At 33.1% G+C, this 26535-nt stretch overlaps 1 protein-coding gene across 1 annotated transcript; it reads left to right on the top strand.

The window, feature by feature from the left end:
• Positions 1 to 4798: 4798 nt before the first annotated feature.
• LOC149241871 (homeobox-leucine zipper protein HAT22-like) lies at positions 4799 to 26535 on the top strand. Its single transcript, XM_089370691.1, has 4 exons — positions 4799 to 4943; positions 25837 to 25967; positions 26049 to 26128; positions 26343 to 26535. The coding sequence occupies exons 1-4, from the start codon at positions 4799 to 4801 to the stop codon at positions 26533 to 26535; spliced, it is 549 nt and encodes a 182-aa protein (XP_089226817.1).

Here is a 26535-nt window from a genome sequence, read left to right on the forward strand (position 1 = left end):
ATCCTGAACACCCTTCCGCACCAATATGGACCTTTCAAAATCTCATACAACACACATAAGGATAAATGGTCAATTAATGAACTCATGACCATGTGTGTTCAAGAGGAAGAAAGACTGGTGATGGAACTGGGAGAGAGTGCAATGCTCGCAACGCGTGGAAAGGGAAAATCTCAAGCCAATCGGAAAGGAAAGGTAAAGTACCTCCCCAAGCCGATATCAAGAAGGTTTCCAATTGTTTTTTCTGTAAGAAGAAGGGACGCATGAAGAAGGAATGCGCCAAATTTCAGAAATGGCTTGCAGACAAAGGGTTTGTGAAACCTAAGGAAGCCTATGGGAAGTGAGCAAAGCATCTTATCAGGAAACAAGATGGGCTCGCATGTGGAAGCTATAAGAACATGTTATTTAACCTTAAGTAGTGGCTTTGTTTTGGAGTTAGAAAAGACCTTTTATGTTTCAAGTTTTTCTAGAAACTTGATCTCAGTTTCAAGGCTTGTACCTTTTTTGGATATTCCTTAAACTTTTCAGAAAAATCTTTCAGTCTATTCTATAAATCTGATTATGTTGGGAATGGTATTTTGTCTAATGGTCTTTACTGCATTAATTTACAAAACAATGTCACATATGATTCAATGCATGTTCACATTGGCACTAAAAGATGATGGTTATTAACACTTCTTCATTAATAACACTTCTTCATTAATGATTAATAACACATCTTCATTGATTCCCCTCTAGTGATGGTGAGCAATTGGTTTGCAAGCTCAAGAAGTCATTATATGGTTTAAAACAAGCATCCCGCCAATGGTATTTGGAATTCCATAATGTAATTTCTTCTTTTGGTTTTGTAGAAAACATTATGGGTCAATGTATATACCTGAAGGTTAGTGGGAGTAATTTTTTTTTTCTTGTTTTATATGTGGATGATCTTTTGCTAGCAACCAATGATAAGTGTTTTCTACATGAGGTGAAACAATTCCTCTCTAAAATTTTTGATATGAAGGATATGGGTGAGGCATCTTATGTCATTGGCATTAAGATCCATAGAGACATATTTCGAGGCATCTTGGGTCTGTCCCAGGAAACCTATATTAATAAAATTTTAGAGAGATTTTGGATGAAGGATTGTTCACCAAGTGTAGCTCCCATTGTGAAGGGTGATAGGTTAAATTTGAACCAATGCCCGAAGAACAACCTTGAAAGGGAACAAATGAAGAACATTCCATATGCTTTTGCTGTCGGAAGCCTAATGTATGCTCAAGTCTGCACAAGACCTGAGATTGCATTTGTGTAGGAATGTTGGGACGATATCCGAGTGATCCAGGTTTAGACCACTGGAGAGCTGCAAACAAAGTTATGAGGTACCTTCAAGGAACCAAAGACTACATGCTTATGTATAGACGGACGGACAACTTGGAAGTGATTGGCTACTCAGATTCTGACTTCGCTGGATGTGTTGATTCACGCAAATCAACATCATGATACATTTTTATGATGGCCGGTGGAGCTGTATCATGGAGGAGTGCGAAGCAGACCTTGATTGCGACTTCCACTATGGAAACCGAGTTCGTCTCCTGTTTTGAGGCTACTTTACATGGTGTATGGGTTAGGAATTTCATTTCTGGGCTTAGAATTATGGATTCTATATCTAAGCCATTGAGAATATATTGTGATAATTCAGCTGTTGTTTTTATGGCTAAAAAAGTGGGAGTCGAAATAAACACATCGACATTAAGTATTTAGCTATAAGGGAACGTGTTAAAGAAAAGAAAGTGGTCATTGAGCACGTTAGCACTGAGTTAATGATCGTTGATCCCTTGACTAAGGGCATGCCACCGTTTAAATTCAAGGATCATGTATTGAATATGGGACTTGGTTCCATTATGAAGTTTTTCATTGTATGGACAATGTTATTTTGATGAAATTCTTAATTATTGTGATGTTTTTTCTCATATTTATGTGCACCTTAAGTTGATTTGAGAAAATTCATTTAAGAAGGACCAAGAATAAACATAAGGTTTATTCATTAAGAAATTGTTGCCACATAAATTATAATAAGAATAAATACATAGTAATACATGGAAGATAATACTCGTCATTAGAGGACTTATCGCCATGATTCATGTATCTATTACTTAATAAAGATTATCAATGGTTTTTGAGACATTAAGTTTGGAAGTATGGACCAAGTGGGAGAATGTTAGCTCCATTAAGTTTTGCACAAATTGCTGCCTACAATTATGGAGTTGCAGTCTTTCCTTAACTTATGGAAACCAACTGCAGTAGTTTCCTTAAGTTAAGAAAAGGCAACTGCAATTACTAAATTTATTATTAGGAGCTACTATAGTGGTCCATCTCTTTGATTCGAGTTCTCTGCCTTGATTTGTGGGACATCTAACACATAGCTATTAGAAGCTTGATGGAAGCTTAGCTATATGTACATCTATTTGGTCCCCAAGCTCATCTCTCAACCCCCTTCAGTTTTACACCATCTAGCTGAGATAACAGAGCTTGGAAGTGCCTTCAGAATTATTTTGTTCTTTTTCTTTTGCTTGGATTGTAGCTGGAGTGCTGAAGAAGAAGCAAGTAAGTGGACTGTGGCCTTCATCAAAACATCACAAATGGCTGGAGGTAACTCGTATCCCTGGGCATTAAGATTTAATGATTCTTTGAGTTTATTCCGCATGAAGAATCGTTGTTGAAACTGTAGAACATCTAACAGCTTATGCTCGTAACGCAACTTCTATGGTCAGAGAAAAGGTAAGCTTAAGAAAGGTTTGGAGACTATGTTCGTAAACCAACTTCTATGGTCATAAGAAAGGTGACCATAAGAAGGTTTGAAAATTTCATTGAATGACTTACACGCAAAAGCAATGAATAGTTCTTGTTTTTGGTGGGAAAATAAATAATAGGAAAGAAATTGTAATTTTATTTATTTTATATATGGTAAGAGAAATATTTATGATGTATGTAGTTACTTATTATTCTATCGTCATAAGAAGGGCGAGCATAAGAAGGTTTAGAGGTGTAAGCTGAAAATCTCATTGAATGACTTGCATGTAGAAGCAATGAATAGTTTTTGTTTTTGTTTTTGTTGGGAAAATAAATAATATGAAGGAAATTGTAATTTTATTTATTTTATATATGGTAACAGAAATATTTATGTTGTATGTAATTACTTATTATTTATATTATTAGTGAATAATAAATTTAAAAAATATATATAGTTTATGTATAATATTAGAATGATATAATTACTAGTATAAATTTATCTTAATCATGGAATTAAAAAGGTAAACTTTTTTTAGAGTGGAAAAATTGAAAAAAAATTGAACCATAAAACATTTGATGCATTTAGGTTTTTAATAGATTAATGCTTAACATGGATATGTCCTAATCTTATATATTGCACTCTTTAATACATAAATATTAGACTCAAAATCTTAAAAACATCAAGGTTATTTGGATTGTGTAGATTAGATAGCTTATACTTGTAATTCTAATTCTAAGAAATCTTTGTTGGATTTCCAAACAAAATTGATAAAACGACATGGTCATAGTGTAGAATAGTAAAACTACATGAAATGTATTAACAATAAGATCCTTGGCCTTAACTCTGGGGTTATTGTCATGTTGAGATATGAATGGACATGGCATATTTCCTTTCAATTGCTTTATATAGCTGAGGCCAAGGATCTTATTGCTAATGCATTTCATGTAGTTTATATATATATATATATATATATATATATATATAGATATATATATATATATATATATATTCATCACATGAGATATATACATGATTTTTATTTTGATCATATATAATGTATACATAATTGACATTGGAATATTCACTTAGCATAGGAATTGAGATATTTTATTTATGAGCCTCACTTTTATGGATATTTGTTGTAGTTGGCTAAGGAATGCTAGGATGATCACAATACAATCATTGGATTTATTAATGAACTCCTGTGTAATCATTGGCATATGATGGATTTGTTTGTCTCCCTTGAGAGGTCACAAGGGGCTTAAAGAGTGTTTGACAACCTTGAAGAGAGAATGGCACATATTGAGGAACATGTACATGAAACCTTACTCAAGCTATGTGGAATTTGCCCGAATGACCCGACTCCAGGTAATATGGATGTTAAGTGTTGTGTGTGGGTTGTGTTTTGATACTTGAGCGGTTTTGGTCATTTTGGGCAAGTCGTATATGGTCCTCAAGCATTCTCTTTTTATTGTTAGTGTATTTTCACCATTACCTGATCTGAATTGGATCCATGAAGGATAATCAAAAGAACTATGGTTGTAATAGGTCAGGACAAACTTCAAAGAATTCAAAACAGCGATAAAAAAAAACCTCTGAACTAGTGGAAGTGGCAGCCAGCGTGGAACGACCAGGACCTCAGTCAAAGCGCGCTGACTGAGGCCCAAGGAGACTGTGTGGGAGGTGAAATTAGCCCTTGGGAGGCGTAGATCGAGAAACAGAGGAGGTTTTTCATGCGCGATTAGCACTCATCGCTGGGCGAAAGCCCTCAAAATGGGGAAACCTTGAGTGCTTGGTTGCATTGAGAGTTGGAGAACTGACAGACAAAAGGCGAAAAGGCTAAAAGCTAAAAGGCGGGACCCGCTCCGAAACTAGCAGTATTGATCAGGGGCTCCTTGGGCAGTAAGTAGTTTTGGTGAAATCAGAGCGATTCCACTCAACGATCGATGCGTGGCAAGCAGAGGAGAGAGAAAACCACCACTCATCACGCGCTAACGCTCAAGCAAGTCAACCGTGTGAAATGAGCGGATGGCGTTGGATTTGGGGGATCCAAATCGGATGATTGATATTGCGCCCGCTGACCAGGCCAGATTTAACAAGGGAATAAGTCGCGATCTAGAAGAATTTGAGGTCCTCTTTGACCACCATGGTGGAGGAAGACTCATTCCACAACGTAACCGAATAATTGAACCGACGAAGCAGGCTGGCATAGTCTACAGGAGGACATGTGGCCGCTCCCTGTGAGCCTGATGATGAAGCCGAATAGGGAACTCCAAGCATAGCTATAGAATGGAATCCGACGGAGGTGGAAGAGGAACTGAACCGCTATGAGCTCGAATGGCTTTAAAGCCATGAACAGAGAACATAAGACACATAGAAGAAAAACACAGGAGATAGAGAAGCAAAGAAGACAGTGAAGCAAAGAAAGAAAGAAGACAAAGGGCCGAAGCTGACCAGAGGCAGCATCGAGCACCAGAGAACTTAAGAGATTCAAGCCATCCCTGAGAGGATTTGTCAGACCAGAGAGGTCAAAGAGCTGGTAGGCAAAAGAGTCTATGCATTCCAGTGGCTTGGGGAATCCAAGAACCACCCTGTCAAGCAAATCTATTCTAGGGGACTCATATTGAGCTCCTGCAATGTAATTCTCTGCTTAAGACATAATAAAATAAGGCCACAACTGAGAACTGGATCGGTGATGTAGCCCTAGAGGATAGGGTGAACTCCATATTAATTTCTTGTGTTCTTGTATTTGCTTATTGTATTTCTTTGATGTCTTTCCATTTCAAGTGTCTGTGTATTTGCAATCAGATCAATCCGTTGCCTAAATAACATAGACACACACACCATCATATGAGGCTGTAATACCTTTATTTAATAAATCATTAACTGAGGTTACTCATAAGGTGATTATCAGATCAAGTGGTATCAAAGCTTTAGGGTTGTAAGGTTAGATAAACTTGTATTGGTTTAGCTATTGAATGCTCACTAGATCAAATCTCAAATTAGGAGAAGGAGAGTTGGTCGAAACTAATCCTAAAATTGGGATAGTCTATCCTTGGAAGACAATGTCAAAAGAAGGTTCTATAGGGCCAGACCGTTAATTCATAGAAAGTTTCCTAGCTATAAAGTCTATGGTAGAAGAAATGTATAGGGACTTTAGAAAGCATAAGGATGAGGATTCATCAAGTTCTAAACAAGATAAAGAAGAAGATGAGTCTCACTTCCATGACTACTCCAAAGGAAAAGGGAAAGATGAAAGCTTTCTCACACCTCCTAATAGCCCTGTGCATAATAAGAAAGCATCTTTGATCAAGCTAGATGTTAAATTTGACTTGCCTATATATGATGGAGAGCTAAATGTTAAAAAGTTGGACAATTTGATTAAACAAGTTGATGTGTATTGCAAAGTTTAGAACATAGACTCAGACAAGAGCAAGATTCAGCTAGCAAGCCTATGCCTAGGAGGCACTACCTTGGTTTGGTGGGAAGGCAGAACCCAAGCTGATATGAAAAAACATGGTAAGACTATATTTGTCTGGAGTGACTTTGTTTCTACAATCAAGAAGAAATTCTATCCATTGGCCTTCATGCAACAAGCCATGATGAGTTGGCAAACTATTCGACAGTTGAAATGGAAAAGTGTGCAAGGGTACACTCAAGATTTTAGAAAGAGAGCATTGATTCTAGGGATCTCATTAGACTCACCAGAGACTCTTTTGAAGTACATTGGTGGTATACACAGCTACATGAGGCATACCATCCGCGTGTTCAATCCCACTATTATAGATGAGGTATCTGTATAAGCTACTCATCTAGAAGCTAGAGGAAAGAATGGAAATCTAGAAGTTAGGGGACCATCCCAACCCACTGCAAGCAAGAGCAAGGAGAAAAGAAAGCAGAAGTGGAAAGCAAGGAAGGCTAACACTGCAAAGAAAAGAAAAGCTTCATGCACTCACTGTAAAAAGGATTGGCATGATGATGAGCATTGTTGGATTCTGCATCTAGAGCTGAGACCTAAGAAGTCTGAGGGCAAGAAGAAGAAGACTGCTACAACTCTTCAGAAAGATTTGGGGTCAGACTCGGGAGATGAAACAAATATAGCAACCATAGGTATAAAAGGTAAGAATTATTAAGCATCTACTACTAATTCTTCTCAATCTATTATTGGTGAAGAAAATGAGAGAAGAAGACATGAGCTTTTCCATATTCGAGTTGTTTCCAAAAATCAAAAGATTGATACTTTGTTTGATAGAGTCTCACAAGTAAATTTAATGTCTAAAGAAATTGTAAAGAAATTGGGATTAGCAACCACACCTCACAAGAAACCATACCCATTAGTATGGTTGAGCGATAAAGCACAACTACAAGTGACTAGACAGTGCAAACTCAAGTTTTCTTTTGGGTCAGCATTTGTAGATGAGGTGGAGTTAGACATAATTCCTTTGGATATATGTGGAATTGTTTTAGGAAGCCCTTATTGGTATGATAGGAAGGCTATTTTTTATAGATCTGAGAACAAGTATCTACTTGTTAAAGATGGAATCGAATACTATGTAAGAGCTCACAAGCTCAAGAATGATTATACTCTCATAAACTCAGGGCAGATGAAAAGAATGATAAATTCATGTAAACAATTCTTACTAATGGTTGTAAAGGAAAAGAAGCGTGATAAAACCAACGTATTTGAGGGATGTAATGCTGAACAGAAGGCTGATATAGAAAATTTTGTTTCAGTTTAGAATGTTTTATTTCAAGAACCTAAAGGTCCGCCACCCAAAAAGGGAATAATACATGATATTATTTTGTAGCAAGATGTTCCATTACCTAACATTGGAATGTACAGGTTGTCTACTTTAGAGAATGCTGAAATCAAGAAGCAGGTGCAGGAGTTGCTCGAGAAGAGATTCATCAAGCCTAGCACATCACCATGTGGGTCACCAATTGTTTTGGTGAGAAATAAAGATGGCTCGCGGAGCATGTGCATTGATTATCGAGCACTGAATGAGATAACAATAAAAAATGATTACCCCTTCCTCGCATAGATGATCTTTTAGATCAATTTAAGGAAGTTGTTTATTTAACCAAGCTAGATTGCACACTATTTGTCGAACAGAGTTTGCAGTGTAGTCATCAATGGATAGCCACAACTTATTTTAAGTGAACGTTTTAACGTTATTTGATTGTTGGTCAATATCATCACGGTTAGAAAATGAAGAGCCACAATTAATTTGAAGTGAATAATTTAACTTAATTCTATTTAACAAAAGAAATATAAAAGATATTTTATCGCGAAATATGTTAAAAATCTCATAAACAACAAAAATATTAATCACAAATTAAAAATAAAATAAAATAAATAGAAATAACCCATGTAAATACATTTCATCAAAATCTCTCCACATCAATTATTATAACAACTTGTCCTGACGATGAACCACACTGGTTGGTTCGAAACGCGTCGACAAAAGATTGATTATGTGATTTTGCCGAAGATTATCTAAACAATCTATGATGGTAATAAAATATTTATAGTCATGCCCAAAATCAATATATTTCATAAAAGCATCTCTACAAGAATCATAATGCTTGTAATAAAATATGTTACCATATTTACATATGTCAATACATTTCATGAAATCATCTCCACAAGAATCATAATGCTTATGCTCGTAACGTAACTTCTATCGTCACAGTAAAGCTAAGCATGAAAAGGTTTGGAGACTATGGTCGTAAACCAACTTCTATGGTCATAAGAAAGGTGAGACATAAGGAGGTTTACGTCGAAAATCTCATTGAATGACTTGCACGCGGAAGCAATGAATAGTTTTTTTTGGTTGGGGAAATAAATAATAGGAAGGAAATTGTAATGTTATTTATTTTATATGTGGTAAGAGAAATATTTATGATGTATGTAATTACTTATTATTTATATTATTAATGATTAATAAATGTTGAAAATAGATATATTTTATTTATAATATTAGAATGATATAATTGTTAGTATAAATTTATCTTAATCATGGAATTAAAAAGGTAAACTTTTTTTAGAGTGGAAAATTTGAAAGAAAGTGAACCATAAAAGTTTGATGCATTTAGGATTTTGATAGATTAATGGTTAACATGGATATGTCCTAATTTTGTATATTGCACTTTTTCATACATAAATATTAGACTCAAAATCTTAAAAACATTAAGGTTACTTGGATTGTGTAGATTAGATAACTTATACTTGTAATTCTAATTCTAAGAAATCTGTGTTGGATTTCCAAACAAAATTGATAAAACTACATGGTCATAGTGTAGAATTGTAAAACTACATGAAATGTATTAACAATAAGATCCTTGGCCTTAAGTCTGGGGTTATTGACATGTTGAGATATGAATGGACATGACATATTTCTTTTCAATTCTTTTATATAGCTAGGCCAAGGATCTTATTGCTAACATATTTCATGTAGTTTATATCTATATATTTATATATCTATATATCTATATTCACCGCATGAGATATATACATGATTTTTATTTTCACGATATATAATGTATACATTATTGACATTGGAATATTCACTTAGCATTGGAATTGAGATATTTTATTTATGAGCCTCACTTTTATAGATATTTGTTATTGTTGGCTGAGGAATGCTAGGATGATCACAATGCGATCATTGGATTTATTAATGAACTTTTGTGTAATCATTGGCATATGATATATTCTTTTGTCTCCCTTGAGAGGTCACAAGGGGCTTAAAGAGCACTTGGCAATCTTGAAGGGAGAATGGCACATATTGAGGAACATGTACATGAATCCTTACTTGAGCTATGTGGAAATTTCCCGGATGACCCGACTTTAGGTAATATGGATGTTAAATATTGTGTGTGGGTTGTGTTTTTATACTTTAGTAGTTTTGGTCATTTTGGGCAAGTCGTATATGGTCCTCAAGCATTATCTTTTTATTGTTAGTGTATTTTCGCCATTACCATATGGCCAATATGTTTAGTAGGAATGAGGCCAACAGTGTTTTGAAACTATGCTCCTCCCAAAGTAACTTTTTCTTGAATTAATAGAATATTTTGAATTACATATATATAAACTTGTCATGTGAGTGTAACATGGCTAGTATGGAGGAGTAGCTCTTATACTTCTCACTTACCTTCCAATTTGATTGGGATTAACAAGAGTGGGACACGGGTGGTACAAAAGAGTAGTTTTCATCGGCTCACTATTATAGTCCCACCAAGATTGACACAAGTGGGAAATAGGTGGGATTTCCATTGATGTAGCTAGTATCCATATTTGATACAATAAACCACAAGAATAAAATTAAAATTAAATATAGATTAATATTAATTAATCTTATATATTAAAATTTTTTATTTATGATTTATATTGTATGTTTTATTATTCATATTTTTGAAATGTGAAATAATAATTCTAATTTAAGGTGAATGAGTTACTCAATCTTCTTATTTTCTTATTACAAAGTAATTATTTTTCTTTTTTAGTTTCAATTACATGTTCTTTTTAATAGTTGAATGTGAGATTATTTTTTTTACCAAATCTCCTTGATGCTAAGTTATATGGTCTTACAGCCCATGGGGCTTTGGATTGACAGTGAATAAGTGCACTGTTATAGGTTTCAAATCCCCTGTGGGTTCTTAGCTACCTAAAAAAAAGGTTATATGGTTTTATAATGATTTAATTAAAACTAGAAATATATGTATATTCATATTTTGCTTTTTATAATAGCATATATTGTGTTTTCATTTATAACATATTTCATTTTTCTTTAAAGAGACATGTGTTAACTTGAAATTGAGCACCAAAGGAATTACACATCTCTTTGTAGAACGAGTCTCGAAACACAATAAGGAAAAAATAATATTTTAATTAAAATTATTTGAATAAGCCATTTATTAGTTATAAGAATTAAATATTATTAATAGTTTCCAAGATATTTAGGAGGACATAATTTTTATAACATACATCAAAATTTATGCAACTTAAACAACAAAATTTACACCATGAAAAAAAATACTATAATCTTTCATCAACGCAATATTGCTCTTTCTCCAGTACAACAATAATGGCTACCTCATTTATATTTTCTAATAATTCATGACATCATTTATGAAATTCATGACTTTTATTTGTAAAATTCTTCCATTTAGATAAAGTTCTTTTTTTTTATTTTTTTCTATAATTAATCTTCCCACATTCCCTTATAATGTTTATTCAATTCATACTTGTTGGTTTATTTTCCATGGTAACATTAATAATTACCTTAGTTTATGAGAACATCATATGGTCTAGCTTTTCCATGTACACATATACAATCTTGGTGTTAACAATTCTTGATCCATTTGGTTATTATGTGACATCCTAGGCATATGGTTAGGAAGGTGTGTAGGTTGTTGATGTGTCGTGTCCTTTATGAATTTGTTGAATGACTCCATTTGCTAATGTTAAGCCCAATCTCTGGGATATGCATAGTGAGGCGTGAATGTTATTATAACTCCTTCTTATTAATTGGATGTGTGTTGTAACTTTAACCTTGTTGTTTATAACTCTGTATTTGGGAAGAGTATGGTCATATAAAAAAAGGTAGCTCCCCCTTCTAGATAATCATTTAACTTTAATTCAATTTACCTATCTTGCTATTGTAATGTCGTATATTGGACTGGATTCTCACATCAAATGTTCTTTGTCATCTAGGAAAATCCCATGTGATTTTCACATGGCCTATGGTAATCTCCACCTTGTGACAGTTGGATTTGATGTCCTCTCATTTGACGGATACTATGGTTTCTTCTTCTCTCACCCTAGTGATATGGTTTGTAACATGCCTCATTCGAGATCCTTCCTATCTCACTCTGTGTGTTGGCTCCCGTAACAACGTCATGATGAAGAAGGAGAGACCCACAACTGTGTTTTTGGTCAAGGTATTATGACATCCCCTAGAGCTTTGACACCTCAAGTTCCCATTGAATCAGGTAAACTTTTCAAATAATATTGGTTTCAAACTTATTTCAATGCACCGGTTTGCTTTCTTTGTAAAAATCTCACTAGTTTTTGTTTTCTCCATGTTGATGTCCAAGCCTGAACACAAATGAGCCTTCACTGTCATTTCCCTAATTCAGCCAGGATTGGATTAAATTTTCCTTCCAGTTTTAACTTTGTAAGTTGTTCATTTTATTCCTCATTCAGCTAATAAATATCCCTGCAGTGATTTATTAAGTTTTTTTTAGGGTTACTTTTACAATCTATAGTCTTTTATAAATTTGAGAAATATACCACTAAGTATCATTATGCACGAATAGTGAAACCCTTCTGGGTGTGCTTCCTAGTGTTGGATCAATAGGGTATCGGTGCTCTCCTTTAAGTAAGTGTATAATTTTTAGTTTAAATATGAAATTTATTGTAGTTTTCCTTCAATGTTATATAGAGTTATTTTATTCGAGGTAACCCTTTTCATTTTTTCCCATCCTATGCTGCACATTTCAGGACAATAATAGCTCACGACAGGAGACTATCCTTCATCATGTAAACAACCTTTTTTAGAAGGGTTTTGTTTCCCATTTTCTACATATTTATTGTATCATTTTTCTCCAATAGGGTTAACACCAATCCCTCGATTCTTTTTCTACAGGTACCTCCAACCCCTTCTTACTTAAGGGTTTTTCCTCTATATGGTCCCAACATGGGTTCAAATGTTGTTTTTCATTTGCTGACTACTCCTAGTCATGTCAAGTCAGTTATTTCACATCACCCTTTTCTTCTCAATGGAGTGTTTCATGCATATTAGGGACAATGGTGCTTTATCTCCTATACAATGAAGTTTCTTCTCTGCCAGGATCGTTCTTGGTTCCCTTTGGTTCTTTTCGGTCTAAGCACATAATTATGAGGTGAAACCCTTATTTGTTATGGGGTTAACTTTTATCCTCTTCCTGTATGTAGATATTTAAGAGGGAATTTACACCTTTGTCTAGAACAACACCCATACTTTCACTGGAATGTTTGGGGCGATAATATTTTAAGAGCCGTACTCTCAGTTTTCCTTCCTAATTTCAATGAGTATGAATCCTCAATTTATGTATTATGAAATATTAATGTCTTTATACTCTTGTCATGTGATTTCATTGTTCTTTCTCTATATCTAGTTTTGTTTGGATAACATTTCCAGTGATGGGTTATGGTGAAAATTCTATAATTTCTGAATTGAATCTAGAAGTAATGTTTACGACTACAATGATGAAATCTATCATTTTAATATCGTCCATGTATGCATGTACAAATAGTAAATCCCACAGCTCCATTTGATTATATTGATTAAGGAAATGTTCATTTTGGCTTCCAGGTAACTATATTCGATAATAAATTGAAGGATTTTATTTTTTAAGTATTTCTTTTATGAAACTCTTCAACTAGGCAGTGCAGTTTCACTAGTTTTTAGCTCCTTCAATTTGTACGAGGTTTTCATGATTTTGATTGTATATTATTACCGTTCACTACCTCGTATGGGGTTGATGTTAACACTATATCAAATAAAATCACCTGCATGGATCAGACCCTTATATCATTTCTTTCTCCCTATGGAGGAAATAATTCAACAGTAACCCATATGAATTGGTATCAAAACGTTTTCCCAACCCTCTTGATCTCTCTCAGATGCTTGCAAGAAATTACTCCTCTTCCATTTTTTCAAATATATCTTTCTCGTCGAATTATTTATCTAGTTTATTATTTTTTATGTTAAGCAATATGTTTTATTAATATATGTCTTCCTCTACTTTCTATCACGGGATATTACTAGCTTAGTTCAATTGGGTGTACTGCTACGGTTAACTTAGGAAAATTCCTCTTCTCAAGTGAGCATCAGAAACAAGTCTACTAGCAATGTTACCAGGTGTAACCTTCAAGTTGTAGAGAATTAAGGATTCTAAAAAAATCTATAAGGATTTAGATCACCTTGTAACTTGAAGGCAAGGATTGAGTTAGCCACTATATCTAATTTATTTAAAGCTGTGATTTTCCTCTGGAGGTTTTATATTTTTTTTTTCATTTTTTTTATAGTCTAAATGTATAGTAGTGAATGAACAAATAGCCAAAGAGAATTCTTTGATCATAAATTCAAAATTGAAGGATGTTTTTTATAACTCCTAAGTTATTACTTCGCTTATAATTATGCATGATTTGAGTAATTTCTCCACTCGTTTATTAACTACTATTGTTCCCAGAGAGGAAAATTAGGTGAACTGGGCTATATCGCCAATTTGATGTGTGTGTACAAAGCATCTAGAAATTGAGTAGAACTTAATGGAAATTCATGAAACTACTAATATCAAAATAATCTTCTCTAAAATAATAATTCATGTGTAAGCACTCCCAATCAATCATGTACTCATAATTTTTTACAGAAAATATTAATTTTCTATATACATACAATTTCCCAATATTATAGAGCTACTTCCCTCTACCCATATTCAATAATTTCTGTAACCCATATGATAAATATTATCAATATTCTGAAGCAGTTACTCACAATATAATTCCTATTTCATTCTTTGAAAATAAACTAAATCTTAAGAATTTTCAGCAAATCATCAATTAATAACTCTATAGAAATTATAACCAGATTTTTACCCAAAACTGCTCTTGGTCAAAACACCTTCCTCCCAAACATGAACTAATCCTCCAATTCCCCTGTAGCAGAGATCTGTTCCGAAAGGAATCAACCCCCCTTGTCATTCTAGATAAGTGATTCTATTCCTTACTTCCCTAGAAGATCTTTCCTTAGCAGTGTCCTTCTTTCCAGGATCTACCACCAAAGTAGCCTAGGCTTTCTTTTAAAAAAATAAAAGAAAGAAAAAAGTATGTTCTCCTTTTTCTTTAAAGCCCACATTTTTCTCTTGCAGTGATTTGTTCACCCTTACTCGTTGTTATTCTCTACAACAAGTGATTTAATAGATTTTCTCTCCAATCATATTAAATCTTATTAATCAACCCCTGGGGATTTTTAGGAAAGACTTAAGGGAATGTTGTATTGATATTATCTATCAACATTGGTTTCCAGATCTTGGCAATAATCTCTTGAATTCAATTGTTTCTTTCCCAAGTAATCTATAGTTTTCCATTTCAGTAATAAAATTTATTTAATACATCATCATACTTTATTGTTAATTTTAAGTTGATTTTACCATGGCTTTCTAGCCATGACACCTAAAATTAATTCAATCATTCACATAAAAACAAATTGGTATTACATCTTCCCCTAGTTATAAATTAACACTATCATCGATACTTATTGTTCATTTTCTTCATTCTTGAACGATGTTGGATAAGCTTATTTCATCATTTCCTCCCACTCCCAAGTAGCCTCCTCGGATGTAAAGTGCCTCCACTGCACTTTAACCTGAGTGATGACTCTGTTCGAGAAAAACATTTCTTTCTGATCTAATGTACAGTGGCTCTAGTAGGAAATCTCCTTCATTTCCACGTGTATCGGATTCCAATCAATACCGAGAGAATCATCATGAACATATTTCTTTAGTAAAGACACATGAAAGACATTGTGAACTTTAATATGGCTAGGAAAAGCGAGTTGATACGCTATTGGACCAATTTTGTCCAAGATTTCAAAAGCCCATAAGAAACATCGAGCCAATTTTTCAGAGACCATAGTTCTTAAGGTACTTTTTCTTGATTTTATTCTTAATTAAACATGGTCTCCAATATTAAATTCTTTATGAGTTCTTTTCTTGTCTGCATACCCTTTTTTCATGTGTTGTGCAGCTTTGATGTTTTGTCTAATCTTTTGTACCACATGTTCTATTGCCTTCAAAGCATACAGTCCTAATATTAATCGATCTTTCGGTTGACTCCAACTAAGTAGTGTATGACATTTTGTGCCATATAAAGCTTCAAAAGGACTCATTTTTATTGAATTTTGATAGCTATTGTTATATGTAAATTCTTATAAATAAATAAAATTCTCCTACTTAGTAGGCCTATCCATGACATACATTCACAACATATCTTCCAAGATCTTATTAGTCCTTTCTATCTTTCCATCTATTTGAGGATGATATGCAAAGTCAAAATCTAATTAAGTTCCCATGAACCCAAAAGAATCTTTCCCAAACTTGCAGGTAAATTTAAGATCTATGTCTAACACTACCATCTTCGGTACTCCCAAACTTGCAGTCGGAAAATTTCCTTCATGAACATATTAGCAATCTATGCGGTTCTAAAAGTAAATTGTGCTAGTATAAAATATGTTGCTTTAGTGAAAGTGTCCACTACCACCATGATGGACTCATGTTATCATTTTGTCCTTGGTAATCCTATACTAAAATCCAGTGAAATCACTTCCCACTTCCAATTGGGAATGTGCAGCGGGTTTAGTAATCCAGTAGGGTCTTGATGTTCCACCTTTACTTATTGACATTCTATACATTTTTCTAAGTATTTTTCCACCTCCTTCTTCATCCCTAGCTGAAATAATTTTTCCTTAGTGTTGTTATGATATTTTGGTATCCAGGATGGCTTTCATATGGTTTCTTGTGATATTCATCCAATATCATTTATTTTATCACACTCATATTTCCAATATTCAATCTATTTTAGTAGGTTAGCAATTTTTTAGAATTTTCAAGATATGCTCTGACTTCCATTTTCTGTAATTTTTGTTGAATTTCTAGATATTTATGATATTTTGCATTGAAATTTTACTTTTTTCACAAAATATGTATGGATACTACTAATCGATACTTCCACTAAAGAATGAGTGTTTCTACTTAAATAATCAACTATTTTGTTTTCTTTTCCTTTTATGTGTTTAATATGGAATTCAAACTCACTGAGTAAAGATAGCCACCTTCCTTATCTAGAATTTAGATAAGGTTGGATAAAAAAATAATTTAGGCTGATGTGATTCATTACCAAGGTAAATTTGCATCCTAAAAAATATTGTCTCCATAGTTCTAGAGCATCTATCACTACTATTAGCTTTAGATGATACACAAAATAATTCCTTTTGTGTGGTTTCAACTTCCTAGAGTCATAGAATACTAATGCATTTTCTTGCATCAACACTCCCTGAAGGCCTTCCAAACATGCATTAGTGCTAACAGTGAATTCCTTGTTTGGGTCTACAATTTTTAATATAGGAGCTAGTGTCAGAAGTTGTTTTAACTTGTCAAAATCCCTTTATGAATATCTAATAATATCCTTTGATCCCCATAAATGAGCAAACTACCCAGATATCATTAGGTATGGGCCAGGTCATAATAGCCCTAATCTTTATAGGATCAAGAGGAAACGTACAAACCTAAATACTATATTATGTATTTGTAAAACTCACGTTTGCTATTTTTTTCATATATGTAATGTTCTGTTAAAGTTTGTAACACCAATTTCCAATGTTCTTTGTGTTCCTCTTCATTTTTGAAATGCACTAAAATGTCATCTATGAATACTAGCAAAAACCTATCAAGAAATTTTTGGAGTATATTGTTCATTAAACACATGAAGGTTGCTAGTGCGTTATTGAGACCAAAGGGTAACACTACGAACTCATAGTGACTGTATCCAGTTCTAAAAGTTGTCTTATGAATATATTTATCTTTTATCTAGAGTTTGTGATAGTCGTTCTTTAAATCAATATTTTAAAATCTAGTTGCTCCCATCACTTCATCGAAAATGTCATCAACTCAAAGTAACGACTCTTTATTCTTGGAAATTAACTTATTTAATTGATGATAATCGAAGCAAATTATAAATGTGCCATCCTTTTTCTTCAAAAATAGTACTAGGCCCCTCATGGTGAGACATTCGGCCTAATGTAACCTTTGTCTAGTAGTTCATGTCACTACATTTTTAGTTCTACTAACTTTGGTATGCTCATTCGGTAAGGAGATATAGAAAAGGGGGTTGCACCTCATGCTAAATGGATGGAGAAATATATGTCTTTATTAGGGTGTAAACCTAGAATTTCCTCTGAAAAACATCATGGAATTCAATTATGAATGGAAAGGTCTCTAAATTTCCCTTTTATGTTTATTGTTTATTTGTTTCCACTTGTACCCTTGTAAAAATCTTGTGGATAGCACAATAATAACTGGAAAGTATGAACAATCCTTTTTCTTTGACGTCCATGAGTTTAGTTGCAACATTATCAAGTCTGATGACATTTTCTAGTATTTCTATGTGGTCATGCATTTCAAACTTCAGCACATACCAATAGTCACATTCCAGGAAGGCCCCACCACATTTTGTGTAGTGCCACATTTCATTTTAGTGGTTGAGAACCCTTTTCATGCATTGCATGCCATCATATGAGAAAGGGCATGCAAGGAAGTAGAAATATTACATGTTAATAGCGGTGATGGTTCCATGAACAAAGAACCATGTTGGTTTTCTGGCGGGATGCGAGTCTATGAGGTTGACAATTGTATGTTGTGGTTGGTCCCGCATGGAAGGCCCCGAGCATTTTCTACTTAACGATGGTGAAGAGGCCAGGCAGTCTCTTTGATGAAACCATGATTTCAAGCACAGTTGAAGCACCAAAAGAGGTAATTTCAATGAGTTTCTTACCCAAGGTGTGGCAATTCTCCTTCCATAGGGTGATTTTGATACTATAGACATACATGCCTTCCAAGACGAGAGTTTTTATAGGTGTTTGAGAGCCATCTCTGTGGAAGTTGGAGAAGTGAACCTAAAAATGACAATGATATCGATAATTGAGTCGAGGTTTGCAAATATGATTTCATGTATATATTTAAAATGGAAACGGTTGAAAGGAATTGTTAGAACATCATCTAAGGAAGGTTCAATAGTACAAGTTGTAGAGAGGGAGACTTCCCATTTTCTATCTAAATTGTTTTAATTTGTGTTTGTTAGTTTAAAAATGCCATTTGAAACCATGAAAAGCTTCCCAATTTGGACAAGGTCATGTAAGGAATCTGCCATATCACCAAGGGCATAGAGATGGATTGTATCATTAGCATAATCAATTACGACAAATCCAAAGACCTTTTCGAAGCCTAGATCATTATTGTAGGAGCGAGCGAATTTTTTTCCAAGCACCGTACATTGGATTGACCATTGCTTACGATAGGGGCTTAACGCCATGAATGGAATGGTAGTAGGTGGAATAAAGGACAATTGAGCTGATGTTGATGCACAATCTTTTGTCTAAGAAGAAATAGATGAGGTGAGGGCATGTGACATTGAAGAACCAGATTCATATGATGACATTTGTGAAATTTGAAGAAGGTTCAGGTTCCCAATCAATGTTTCATGTTGTTTGAGAACTTCTAGTTCAATAATTTGCAGAGTCCTTAAAGAAGAAAAGAAACAGAAAAGAAACATTGTATTAGTCAGAGTGATAGTGGCGGAGTGAGGGAAGGAATTAAAAAACATCAAGAATATGTTGAAGAGTGAACATATGCATAGTTTTGTAAAAACATTCAACTGACTTATTTGAGAAAGATAATGAAGGCCAACTAGAGGGCACTAGAGATGACATGGCCATTGTAAGTGGCCAGAAGCAAAGTTCTATCTTGAGAGGTACGTTGGATCGGGATATGCACTAGCATTGGGAGGATGCCTTTGTGGAAGAAAGAAGGTCGAGTTCAACAACTTGGAGTGATGGTTGGATCACTTTAGAGTTAGCGAGCAACAAAGTCATGGAATTCATTGTCTAGGTAGCTTCCATGATGATGAGGAAAGGAGGTTTCCTCAAAGGTCAAAGCCCATAAAATGTTGTCAACATTGGAAGAGAAGCAAAACTAAAACAACGAGTGTGGTTGTTCACAGGATTGGCATACTTGGAGCCAAATGGAAGAAGAAAGATTTATAATTTAAATTTTTTCCAATAGTCAAAGTTAAGGGGAAAGGAAAATTGAAATGTTTAAGCATAGAAATTTGGTTTTCTATATATGGAATTTGAGAAATTTAAGTTACAATCATTAAAAATATGTGGCATATTGATTAAATATATATTTGATTTTTTGGGCATTGAAACCTTGACACTAGAAGAAATATTTTGGAAATTTGTGGAAAAAAATGGCCAATCGATCATATTAATTTACCTCTATACAAGGACGTAAAACATGCAATATTCATACAAGGGAGAATAAAATGATAGTAAATGCACAGAGTCAGTTAAACAATGGTAATTAATGAATAAATTAGATAGCGAGAGCAAGATATATGCATGGATAGTGGATCTTATTGGAGGTCGTATTCCAAAACCTATGATAAGGGAAAACTGCGATTTCACATTTAAGTTTGGTATGATAAAATAATCAGGGTTGCATATTACTGTTTGGAGGTCTATAGCACAGTTCAATGATTTGGAATTTAGATATTTTTTAATTATTATACACTACCAATGCTACATGTATTAGAAATTTCAAAAGGAATTTCCACAATGTTATTAGTTTGATATAACTATATGATAAAGAGGTTCGTTCAACCAATAGACCAACAGGAATGTCCTCCAGGTTCAAGGTGTTATTGCATTATCTGTTTAAGATATCTAGCGATCCTTGTCGGCCTCCAAATGCCCTGCTTTTTCAAGTTTTGACTTCCGACTTTGGATATTTCTATCCTTCTTGATATGTGGACCCTCGAGAGGTATGAAAAATAATTCAATAGAACATCAAATCTATTATCAAGGGGAAATTTCCAAGAATGGGCCACATCTTAAATGTGTTGATATTCTGAGTTGCGATATGTGAGTTATGATATGGAGAAAACTACCCGTAATGAGCTACTAGTGTTAAAGTGTTGGGATGGATGATAACAAATTAACAAAGGATTTTTCTACAAACCAAAGGAGCTCAAGCATTTTATTCCTCCTCCAAAAGGGATGCGTAGCAGCAAAAATATTGGCTCCGGTAAGAGACACATGGAAAACAACGACTCAATGCATTAAGGGATGCGTTGAAGCCAGTAATTCGTTGAACCAAGTGACATGGGGAGGTTGACATCATGATGATGTGCCAATAGGGTTGAAACATAGCACACGAGTTTGATAGTTTCAAGGCTCATAATAAGCCAAAAATGGGTGGCATGTGGCATTATGAAAATGGTGACATGTGGTAGATACGTGGCAATGATGGCATCATGTATGGGAGATCAATGATCATAGGTTGAGCTATATTGTGCATCGAAGTGAAACCCTTGATTGATAACCTTTGATTGAAAGGCTCTGATATAGGGGCTAGACTACTATCACGTGAAGAGCTTAAGGACTAAGGCCCAAATGCAGAAGGTGATCAGTGATAGGAAATTGATGAATTGACATGTTGTGTAGTAAGGTTGCACCTCCAATTGGAAATCATTGATAGAGAGGGCTCTGATTTTGGGGCTACCACCCCAATCACAAAGAGTTTAATGGAATCAAGGGTGGCACGTGTCATTCTTTAAAATGTGACACGTGGTAGATATGTGGTAGTGATGGAGTGATGTATGGGAGATCAACGATCACAAGTTGAACTATATTGTGCATCGAAGTAGAACCTTTGATTGATAACCTCTAATTGAAGGGCTTTGATACAGGGGCTCGACTATAGTAACATGAAAATCCACACGACCAAGTCCCAAACATAGAAGGTGATCAACGATCGACAATTGGTGATTCGACATGCCGTGAACCAAGGCTACACCTCTGATTAGAAATCGTTGAGACATAAGGCTATGATTTGGGGCTTCAATTCTCTATGCTTCATGTAGATCACGCAACTTCACTCATCGTAGAACACAAGTTTTTGGACTGCAACCAAATGTTACATAGTGAAATTGCCGATTGTGATTCTGCGATATTATAAAGGCTGAGGTGCATTTGATGTGGCCCCATGCATTACACATCGGAATAATTTGTAGAATAGTATTCTAAAGAATTGCCCCCCTGTCCTAATCTAAAGGGCTTAACCCCACAAGGCTCTGCTCACTGGCTTTATGACGTAACATCCTTTCCATACTTATGATGTCACACTCTGCCATGTGGTTGGCATGCAATTATTAAGAGTCAAAGGACCTCATATGGAGAATATTATAGATTGGAGGTCCATGGTCAATCACATTGTAGAAATGGTATATTTATTGAAGGCTAATGAATCTGCTATAGTGTTGTGAGGAGGAACCTCACCATAAAAATCCTATCATCTTAAATATGCATATTAGAAAAAGGTCAAACTAACATTATAATATTTCATTCAATAAAGAAAAAACACAAATCATCATTGCATTTTGTTGTTCGATCATTAACAATAATTGTTTTAGCAATATATGAATTCTAATGACATTGGTACACCCAAATAACAATAAATATAATTACATAAGATATATTTAAGTAATACGAATGACTAAAGTGATAGGTTTCTCTATTTTCAAATAAGATTTATAAATTGTTAATTACACTCATAATTATTAGAGATTAGTGTTTTTTTTGAAATAGAGATTCTAAAATTTTAATTTAGTTTCTAATATTTATTAGATGAGTGATAGAGAGGTAATATCAAATGATATTATAGAATATTCATATTAGTATACACAAATTAAAGGTTCAGATTTATTTCCATAGTAGTTAGGTTTATTTCACGTTTAATTCAATTGGTTGATAAAAAAAATGTCATATGCACAAGTATCATTTCAAGTGACTTATAATTTTTTGGGCATGATGTGTTAATAAGCCATGGTATTGGTGAGTGGTAGTGTAAGAAAGTATATTTACAAATTAATAATGTGTATGCTAAAGTGGGGCTAAATCTCCATGTTTAAAAATCTTGTTCCATGTCTTTTAAATGTACATATTTTTAACTTATATTTTATTTTTTAAAATTAATAATAATAATAATAATATAGTTAGTCTTAATGCATTTTTAGTTTTGGCAATTGTGAGATGTATCATGTAGTTAGTATTTTCATGCTTACGGTGGATTATTCCTATCAATATTGACAAACCATTTAATTTATATGAATTTGATACTTTAATTATCAATAAGTATTTGAATGATGACAAGGATTTAACCTCCATAGAATATTTCTAGAATTTCCTTAGTACTTAGTAATAATCAGACCGAAGGAAGTCTTTGGGGGAAACTCAAATAGTGATGACTATAGAAATTAAGTATTATGTATGGGTGGGTGTCATGTTTTATTTACTCCATTCAATGATGCATCTAGAAGGGGCATACTTACACACCTAGAGGTTATACTAGTAAATGTTGGAATAGACCCAACCATGTGGTAATGAGAGTATGAGATTGGCCACCTACCCATGCATGTGGTGATGCGAGTATGAGACTAGCTCAGTCTAGATAAAATAAATAAATAAACGAAAGGAAATATACTTATATGGTCTTTTCAATTTTGATTAAATTGATTAATTAAAATCAAATATGTTGTATGAACATGTGCAAGTATGGCAATGACCTAGTTGCTGGTCGTCTAGGTAAAGAAAAAAATGAAAAGTTGAGATTCATATAAAATGTAGTTATGTCTTTTCTTTCCTTTTAATTTAATTGATTAATTAAAAAAATGTCAATGAACATTTGCTCTATGAACATGAGTTATGGAATTTTGGGCATGTATTATTAGTAAGGCATTTTATTGGTCCATGATATTCTAATAGAGCCCATTTACAAGTTAACTCTCTATGTGAGAGTGAAGATAATCTCTCTCTCTCTCTCTCTCTCTATATATATATATATATAATTAAAAAACAATTAAATTTAATTAATTTTTAGGATTTTTAAAATCTATAGTGAAATATATTATAAAATAAATATTTTGTTTTCTTTTGATATTTATCAATCATTTAATTTATATAAATACTTTTCTAAAAATAATTATAATAAAAAATAATTCATAATAAGAAAATTAAATTATAATATTTATATATCATTTAAATTATATAAATAATTTATTTAAAAAAATTATAATATATATCATTTAAATTAGAAAGGAACGAAATACACCTCAATAAAATTATTTGGACATAAATTTATTGATATTAAAAATCAATTATGTATATAACGAGTTATGATTTTTTTTTTATTATTTTTATGAGTGGGATTAGTAAATGATTAAGGAGTGATGGGTAATACATTTAATTATGTTAACATGGGTGAGTAACAAAAATTTAACTTAATAGTGGTCTATTATCCTTATTGGTAAGGAAATTAACAAATATTTGAATAAAGAAATTCAATTATAATTTAATTATTTTTTATATAATGCTAATATGGGATGGATTTTGATATTTGACAATGGCTAATAAAATAAAAAGTTGACTTAATGATGATTTCTCATACCTACTGATGAGGTCTTTAACAAATTATTGATAAGGAATTCAACAAATCATGGAATGAGAACATTCTATTTAAATTTTAATCATTTTTAGTAGTTAAAAAATTATATATATTTTTAATTAGTTATAATATTTATTGTATATAAAAAATAAATTTAATCTTAATTTATCATATTTTATAATAATTAGGTTTGTATATTTCACTTTTAAATTATAAATTAGTCAAAATATTTTAAAATCAAATTAAATTTATAAACTAACACTTTATTTTAAGTAAGTTAATATTATCATGAAAAATAATGCAATAATAAAGATAACTTGTTTATTGAATTTGTAAAAAGAATGGATGTATCATTTATAATTAGTTTTTGAAATAGAGTAGAAAAAAATCAGTTAGTATGAAGATGCAAAACCTTAACTAAATCATTGAAAAGTCAAAAGAAAAATTAGTACATAAAATATCAATAATATTAAAAACATATTTAATATAAATCTAAAAATAAAATATAGTGCAATAAAAATTCAAAAGATAATATAGCATTGAAATATTACAGTAAAAAAATTAATACTAATTTAAAAAATTAAAATGTTTTTTGAATTAAATTAATATAAAGTAGAAAATTAACATTAAATCTTAATTTCAAATTGTGTTAAAATATAACTTGTCAATATATTATAAATTTTTAAAAACATATTTTTTTATAGCTAAACATTAATCTTATTTAAAATTAATAACAACAATCATTATATTAATAATAATTTATTTTAAAATTATAAGTTTTTTTTAATAGAGGGTAGGAAAACCTATAATAACTCAAACTAGTAGTGAAGACAACTATTTCTAGGTGTTATTTACCAATGCACCGTGACTTATCACTCTTATTAAAGGAAAACCAAGGTTGGCATATCACCCTTATTCAAGAAAAACGAGGCCATCTCGAATTACCCGTTAGTATTCCGTAAGGGACAGAGTTTCACTCCAGCCACATGCCTCTAAATCTTAGGGCATTAACTTATTTCCTTACCTCCTACGAAAACCAACTCTTTAAGAAACAAAAACAATTTTAAAATTATAAATTAATAAAATATTAAATTAATATATTATATTTTATAATATTGTTATATTTTTAAAACTAAAATTTATTTATTGAATAAATTTATGGATCTTCCTCCGTTTTGAACAAGAAATTCCTTTGATTCAAAAATCGAATATTTAATTTAAATCATCATTATCATCTCACCTGGTGAACTTGATAAATGTTGGTGTGGGAAATTGGAGAAATTATGAAAAAAATCGAAAAATGATGTGATATAAACTTTGTTTTATACAGCCATTCGTTTTTTTTCCAAATAATAATGTATGCCCTCTCTTCGTTGGCCAACTAGACGGGTCAAAGAGATAGGATGTTAGGCTGTCAACACACTAAATTGTCAAGGACCAACGACATTGTGTTTGACGGTGAACCTTTATCGTTTTAACAGTAAATAATTATTACTATAATTATTGTTAACGATTGAGGGGTCATGCCGGACTCTGGATCTATCGCCATTCTCTCCTCCTATATATCTCCTTACTATTTTATACCTTCTTCAATCATTCCCACTCTATCGAAACCTTAGACCAAAAAAAGGGGTATGGATCAGGATTGCAATGCAGGCCTTTGTTTAGGTTTGGGTATAGGTGATGGGACAATCACTGAGGGGATGTACGTTTCGCAAAGAAATGTGAGTGGGCCTCCCGTGCAGTTACATCTGTTTGGTTGAGGGTACTCAACGATGTGGAAGAAGAGAGCTCTTCCAGAAAGAAGCTTAGATTGTCCAGAGAACAGTGTGCTCTCCTGGAAGAAAGCTTCAAAAAGAACAGGGCACCAGAACATGTAAATCTCTATTCACAAGAGTTATTTATCATTTGGGTTTGGTCATCATTTCGGCTGTTGTAACTTCTTCTTCGTCGGCAGAAGCAAAAGCAAGAGTTGGCGTTACAGTTGAATCTCCGTCGTCGACAAGTTGAAGTGTGGTTCCAAAATAGACGAGCAAGGTTAGCTAGTCTCCTTTATTCATTCATTGTATATTCATTAGATTTTGCATGGAAACTTAAAATTCCAGCAAATTTATAAATGGAAAAGTTTTGATCCGATGGATCCTATTGTGTTGAAAGTTTTATTGATCGATTTCTGTTATAAGTTTTGATCCGATGGAGATGCTATTGCTATTGGGTTGACAGTTTCATTGATCCGATGAATTTGTTTCAGGACGAAGCTGAAGCAAATCGAAATGGACTACGAGGTTATGAAGAGATATAATGAGGCACTTACAGACGAGAACAGAAAACTTCACATGGAGCTGGAAAAACTGAAAGCTCTCAAAATGTCAACGCCACCTCTGAGGCCCGCGTCAACCCTTACGATGTGCCCCTCGTGTGAAAGAGTTTCAGCAGCGACTTGA

Source organism: Pinus tabuliformis, chromosome 8, assembly GCF_031772625.1.
Source record: "Pinus tabuliformis cultivar Carrire ecotype Pingquan chromosome 8, CPIR1, whole genome shotgun sequence".
Taxonomy (NCBI): domain Eukaryota; kingdom Viridiplantae; phylum Streptophyta; class Pinopsida; order Pinales; family Pinaceae; genus Pinus; species Pinus tabuliformis.

Bases quoted from the DNA above. Each gene is read 5' to 3' on its own strand.
- LOC149241871 (XM_089370691.1), top strand. From the start codon at position 4,799: ATGGCGTTGGATTTGGGGGATCCAAATCGGATGATTGATATTGCGCCC. The intron at 4,944-25,836 runs GTAACCGAATAA...CCTCCCGTGCAG, and splicing joins AGGAAGACTCATTCCACAAC to TTACATCTGTTTGGTTGAGG. The intron at 25,968-26,048 runs GTAAATCTCTAT...CTTCGTCGGCAG, and splicing joins AGAACAGGGCACCAGAACAT to AAGCAAAAGCAAGAGTTGGC.